The sequence below is a fragment of the Theropithecus gelada genome, chromosome 11 (assembly GCF_003255815.1).
Source record: "Theropithecus gelada isolate Dixy chromosome 11, Tgel_1.0, whole genome shotgun sequence".
Taxonomy (NCBI): Eukaryota; Metazoa; Chordata; class Mammalia; order Primates; family Cercopithecidae; genus Theropithecus; species Theropithecus gelada.
Window position 1 is genome coordinate 70960994 of NC_037679.1, and position 6785 is coordinate 70967778.

General features: G+C 43.0%; 1 protein-coding gene across 1 annotated transcript; it reads left to right on the forward strand.

Annotated features, from left to right (window-relative positions):
- Positions 1-621: 621 nt before the first annotated feature.
- On the forward strand, positions 622-5155 carry LOC112635109 (disintegrin and metalloproteinase domain-containing protein 1a-like). The gene is given in 2 exon segments (XM_025403010.1): positions 622-2736; positions 2739-5155. Coding segments are annotated over 2 exon segments (2472 nt in total). The 5' UTR covers positions 622-2681.
- The last annotated feature ends 1630 nt before the right edge of the window (positions 5156-6785 follow it).

Sequence of the window (6785 nt, forward strand, 5' to 3'; positions counted from 1 at the left end):
GAAGTGAAACGGTATCTTTCTCATATTTTTTGGCCTAACACCTACACCTGTGGAAACAACACTGTAAAAACAATTCTTATAAAGCAGCAGGTTATGCTCTCCTGTTTGCCTACATGATTTATTAACCTTCTGCTTATTAAAGCCATTACTTGTCAAATACTTTTAGACTTTACCACAGTTATAAAAGTCGGCTTGATGTAGTAAAAAACACTTGTATCTCTCTAATGTATGAACATAGGAGAATGCCAGTCTGAATTTATTGTTTGAAACACAGATAAGGCTCAGCGCGGTGGCTCATGCATGTAATCCCAGCACTTTGGGAAGCTGAGGCGGGCAGATCACCTTAGGTCAGGAGTTCAAGACCAGCCTGGCCAACATGGCGAAACGCCGTCTCTACTAAAAATACAAAAATTAGCCAGGTGTGGTGGCACATGCCTGTAATCCGAGCTGCTTGAGAGGCGGAGGCAGGAGAATTGCTTGAACCTGGGAGGCAGAGGTTGCAGTGAGTGGAGATTGCCCCACTGCACTCCAGCCTGGGTGACAGAGCGAGACTGCATCTCAGAAATAAATTAAAATTAAAAAAGACGTGATCCTGCTATGTTGCCCAGGTTAGACTCAAGTTTCTGGGCTCAAGCACTCCTCTTGCCTCAGCCTTCTAAGTAGCTGGGACTACAGGAGCAAACCACTGTGCCTGGCAGGAATTATTCTTTAAAAAGAGATTTTATGTTGCTTGTATTCATTTGAGAAAAAATGAGTTGAAGAAATGGTAATTGTTGGTCAAAGAAGCCAAAAGATTTAAATCAGGTCTTGTGTGTGGGGGTGTGTGTGTGCATGTATTTATTGAAGAAAATATGTTTCAATTTGAGAATCAGAAAATTGGATACTTCATTTTAATTGTTTATTTAAAGTAGAATGTTCTATTCTTGAATCTTCTTTTATCCCACCAAATGGCTTAACCTAATTTGCCCTGTCTATTTTGGTTAAGACACAGGGAAACACCCTAAAATCTGTGATAATTTTCAAAATATAATTTTAAGAAGCTTTGTGCTTACATAAATCACAAGAAGTACAGCTGGAAATCATTTCACTTTTCTTGCTGTAAATTTTTTTAGTGGGTTTGTGACAGTATAAATTTTCTTGCTAGATGCTAATGATACATTGTATTATCTGTATTAGGAATTAAGGAATAATGAATAAATTGATCTGTTCTCATGCTGTTACCTAAGATCTGGTACCATTACATTCCTTTCTGTAGTCATATCTCATATTTGAAAGGTCTCTTGTTGTAAATATTTGACTTGCTGTAAAATTATGCAAGATAAAAAATGTAGAGCTTTATTTTTCTTCATCTAGAATGCACAGAATAACTGCATAAGGAATGGGTGCATAGGGCTTCTTTTCCTTTTAAATTTGTACTGCTAAATACACCAAGGAAACTGACATGAAAACCAAATTCAAGGACTTCCACAGACATTTCAGGTCGATTTTAGTTCCAAACCGAAGAAATCTTTTAAAAGTTCTTCTATAGCCCGGTTTTCTTTTCTTGATGAAATGTTAACTAGACATCTGGTTAGTCAGCTTTTATTTTGACCCCACAGTATTTTTTGAGACGGAGTCTCACTCTGTTGCCCAAGTTGGAGTACAATGGCGTGATCTCGGCTTACTGCAACCTACGCCTCCCGGGTTCAAGCAATTCTTCTGCCTCAGCTTCCTGAGTAGCTGAGATTACAGGCGCGCTCCACCACGCCCTGCTACTTTTTGCATTTTTAGTAGAGACGGGGTTTCACCATGCTGGCCAGGCTGGCCTTGAACTCCCGACCTCAGGTGATCCAGCTGCCTCAGCCTCCCAAAGTGCTGGGATTACAGGGGTGAGCCACTGTGCCCGGACCCCACAGTTTGTTTTTATATTAGGGCAGTTGGAGGAACTGAACTTTGATCCTGATCCTTTATATACCCCCATGGTGAAACTGAGCCCATTTTACTTAACACGTAATATATCTGTGCTTTAGGAAAACTTGATAGAGAAGATTATATGCAGATATAAAATATCTAAACTCATTTGTTATGAACCGGCAATAATGAGGGAAAACTTGGACATACACATACGGATTTTCTTGAATTAAAGAAAAAAAAAAACCAGACACTGACAAAGGAGAGTTGAACTGAGAAATGGTACCTTGAAAACTGCAGAAATGAGGGAAAGAGGCAGTGGGCCACAAAGAACTTTGTCCTTTTCAGAGCTCCCCAGAGAAGCCCTGTCCCCTTCCCCCCACCCCCTGCCAGAATGTTGGGTTTCAAAGAATGAGCAGATTAACGGATATCAAGTTGTGTGGCCTGAGCTGAGGATAAAGAATAATTTGCCTGAGTTACAGTACTGGCTGGATCACTACAGGCCTTCTGCTTGGAATATCTCTCCATGAAGGTAAAAGGAATATAACTAAGGAAGATTACAGTTGTTGCCGTTGGAAGGAAGACATACTAAAGAAACTGCCGAAGGCCAGGAGAGAAGCAGGAAGAGAAACACAGCTTGAAGTTTATAAGACTCAGAATTGGGCAAGAACTGCCAGTGAGGGAGCCAGTGTAGATCTGAGACTAACATCTGAGCCTCCAAAGGTTTGTGTGCGAGGGGGAGCTCTGCTGATGGATATAGGCCCAGAATCATTAACTGATTTATTTGGGCCATGTCAGTGCTGGCATTATTAAAAGACTCTGCCAACATCCTGCTGTATCTATGGAAAAGCAAGTGGCCTTGGAAAAGGTTAAGATAAAGTTCCAAACTTGGGCTCCACAGAAGTGGAACTTGAGAATGGGGCTAGTACCCGGACCTTCATGTATCAGGTTAGATATTTTGCTGCTTTTGGTGATTTTTGTGCCAAGCATGCACTGTCACCTGGGATCAATCTATTACTCTTTCTATGAAATAATTATTCCAAAGAGGCTGACAGTCCAGGGAGGAGATAGCTCAGTGGAAGGACTGTCCTACTTGCTATTTATGCAAGGCCAGAAGCACTTGGTTCACCTGAAGGTGAAGAGAAGCCATTTTGTGAATAACTTTCCAGTCTACAGTTACCACAATGGCATCCTGGGGCAAGATTCGCCTTTCATCTCACATGACTGCCACTATGAAGGCTACGTAGAAGGAGTGTCAGGTTCTTTCGTTTCTGTCAACACCTGTGCAGGTCTCAGGGGCATCCTGATTAAGGAGGAAAAATCTTACAGCATTGAGCCCATGGACTCTTCAAGACGGTTTGAACATGTGTTATACACCATGGCACACGAAGCGCGAGTCTCCTGTGGTGTCACTTCCAGAGACAGCCATGTGGTGTCCACTAGCTGGCAACAAGGGAGCAGGAAGCCTCATGATCTACAGGCGCTGTCCTACTTGTGGTCACACACCAAGTACGTGGAGATGTTTGTCGTGGTCAACAACCAGCGGTTCCAGATGTGGGGCAGTAACATCAATGAGACGGTCCAGAGAGTAGTGGATGTCATTGCTCTGGCCGACAGCTTCACTAGGGGAATAAACACAGAGGTGGTGCTGGCCGGAATGGAGATTTGGACCGAGGGGGATCTAATAGATGTCGCAGTGGACTTGCAAATCACACTCAGGAATTTCAATCGCTGGAGACAAGAGATGCTCTTCCGTCGTGCGAAGCACGATGTTGCCCACATGATCGTCGGGCATCATCCTGGACAGAATATGGGCCAGGCCTTTCTCAGTGGTGCCTGCTCAAGCGGTTTTGCGGCAGCTGTTGAATCCTTCCATCATGAAGATGTGCTGTTGTTTGCAGCCCTGATGGTCCATGAGCTCGGGCACAACCTGGGTATTCAGCACGACCACTCGGCCTGCTTTTGCAAAGAGAAGCACTTTTGCCTCATGCATGAAAATATCACAAAAGAAAGTGGCTTCAGCAACTGCAGCTCTGACTACTTCCACCAGTTCCTTCGAGAACACAAAGGGGCCTGCCTATTTAACAAGCCACGGCCCAGGGGCCGCAAGCGTAGGGATTCTGCCTGTGGAAATGGCGTGGTGGAGGACACGGAGGAGTGTGACTGTGGTTCTGCCTGTCACCTCGACCCATGCTGTGATCCCACATGTACTCTGAAGGAGCATGCTGAGTGCAGCCATGGCCTCTGCTGTCTGGACTGCACTTTCAGAAGGAAGGGGTTTTTATGCCGTCCTACTCAGGATGAGTGTGACCTCCCAGAATATTGTGACGGTAGCTCTGCAGAATGCCCTGCAGACAGCTACAAGCAAGATGGCACGTTGTGTGATAGAATTCACTATTGCTCTGGGGGTCAGTGTAAGAACCCTGATAACCAATGTGTGAATATATATGGGTACCCTGCAAGATCTGCCCCGGAAGACTGTTACATTTCAATGAATACCAGAGGAGACCGGTTTGGAAACTGTGGCCATCCCGCTGAGGATCAGCAAACATATGTTACATGTTCAGATGATAATGTATTTTGTGGGAAACTCATATGTACAGGTGTTCAATCCTTACCACGAGTCAAAGCTCAACATACAGTGATCCAGGTCCCTCATGACAATGACTGGTGCTGGAGCATGGATGCCGATAACATTACTGATACCCCTGATAATGGCAATGTGCACGTCGGCACTTCTTGTGCCCCAAACAAAGTCTGCACGGATTACTCCTGCGTTCATCACTCCATACTCCTGTATGACTGCAGACCGGAGGAATCGTGTCATGGGAAAGGAGTTTGCAACAATTTAAGGCACTGCCATTGTGGGTCTGGTTTTGCTCCTCCTGACTGTAAAAATCCAGGAAATGGAGGCAGTGTGGACAGTGGCCCTGCTGGTAAGCCAAGTGATGAAATTATAAGTAGAGAAGAAAATAGAAATCATATTGTTGGTCATGGTAATCTCCAAAGAGGTGACGTGAGTAATAATAAAAACAAAAGCCTAGGGAAGTTAGTGTACATAGTTCCCCTGTTGCTTTTAGCATTATTTGCAGGTCTAATTATTCTTGCCAGTATGGGAGCTAGAAAGGAGATATTACAGAGGTCACAAGGTTACACAGAAGGAACTCCAGAAGAGGTTGCACCAGAACAGAAACTAGGCAAAGGACAGGAAGAAGAGGCAAAAAATGAGTTGTCCAATAAAGCTAACAGCGGATACACTGGGTGAGGAGGAGGCTCAGTACTTCAGAGATGAAGTGGGCATTTATGCTGCTGTACTTCTGACTAAAAGTCTGTAATCTGTAAAATGTACTAATGTGGAAGGAGGGATTTTTTTCTACTTTCTTCATTTTAGTAATTGAGTACATTTAGTAATTGAGTACCTATAATTTAAAATTATATGTAAGATAAACTATTTTTATGCGATCACATTTAATGAAACCATTTTAATTAAATTTTTGTTTTGAAGCATTCCTATCAATGTCTTGTCTTATTAGGACCAATTTTTGAGTTGCCTGTTTTTAGGTAATGCCATCTCCCATCTACTTTGTTTAACATGCAATACTATCTGCATATGTACATATTGCTTTTCTAGAATTTTATATCCCAATCATAACTACATATTATGTTACAAAAGTTGTTTATGTGATGTGTTGTTTTAATTTGCCCTGTGAAGTTTATTCATAAAATGATATTTTAACATAAAGCTACAGAAACGCCTATTTGTTGATAATATGTAAGTTAGGCTTTTTGTGACCTAATAATTGGGACTCCTAATGTTTGGGGGCTCTCTAGAAAAGGCTAGACCTGATCCAGGCACTTCTCAAACTCTTAGTCCAGATACCTAAAGAATGGGAAGGCAACCTAGGCAAGATGCCCCTTGCTAAGGTGCTCACTTCTTGTTTGAAGGATTTGTTTCTTCATTTTTTGTCTTAATAATTCTACTGAAGTTCATACTTTGTTTATTGATGATTGATAGGAACATCTCGAATTAGAAGTAACAGAATTTTCAGTATGGTAGTCATTTCTCTGTGAAGTAAGGACATAGTAAGTATAACAGTAACATTCTCCATTCTGTGCCAGGCCCTGTGCTAAACACCTTACATTCACTGTCTTCATTTAATCCTCCCAACTGCCCTGTGAAACCTCCAACTTGTACATGAGGAAACAGAGACTGAAGAGTTTGCTCTAGTGCTAGCCAGTAAGTCGTGGGACCTGCATCCCTCCCCAGGAATGAGTGAATCTATTGCCTCATGAATCTTTTCCTTCAGTTTTTTAAGAAAAAGGCCGGGCACAGTGGCCCATGCCTGTAATCCCAGCAATTTTTAGGAGGCCGAGGTGGGTGGATCACCTGAGGTCAGGAGTTGGAGACTAGCCTGGCCAACATGGTGAAACCCTGTCTCTACTAAAAATACAAAAATTAGCCCGGAGTGGTGGCAGGCGCCTGTAATCCCGGCTGAGGCAAGAGAATCGCTTGAACCCAGGAGGCCAGGGTTGCAGTGAGCAGAGATAGTGCCATCGCACTCCAGCCTGGGGACAAGAGCAAGACTTTGTCTCAAAAAAAAAAAAAAAAAAAAAAAAGTGAGGGAAAAGACATGTCCTTAACTTCCCAGAACACGGCTTTATCTTCAGTGACTTTAATGAAACCAAAGCCGTACAAATAAATGTCGATCCTATCATGAACCTATGGCATTGTGTAGTCATTATGGATTAAAGTGTCTTTTCCCCTACTACATCCTGACAGATGGCTGGCAATAAGGTTGGCATCTTATTTAGCTCTGAGGGCCCAGCTCATGGTAGGTGCTCAATAAGTGTTGGCCAAGTCAATGACTTAACCAGAGCCAACCTCAAAATATGGG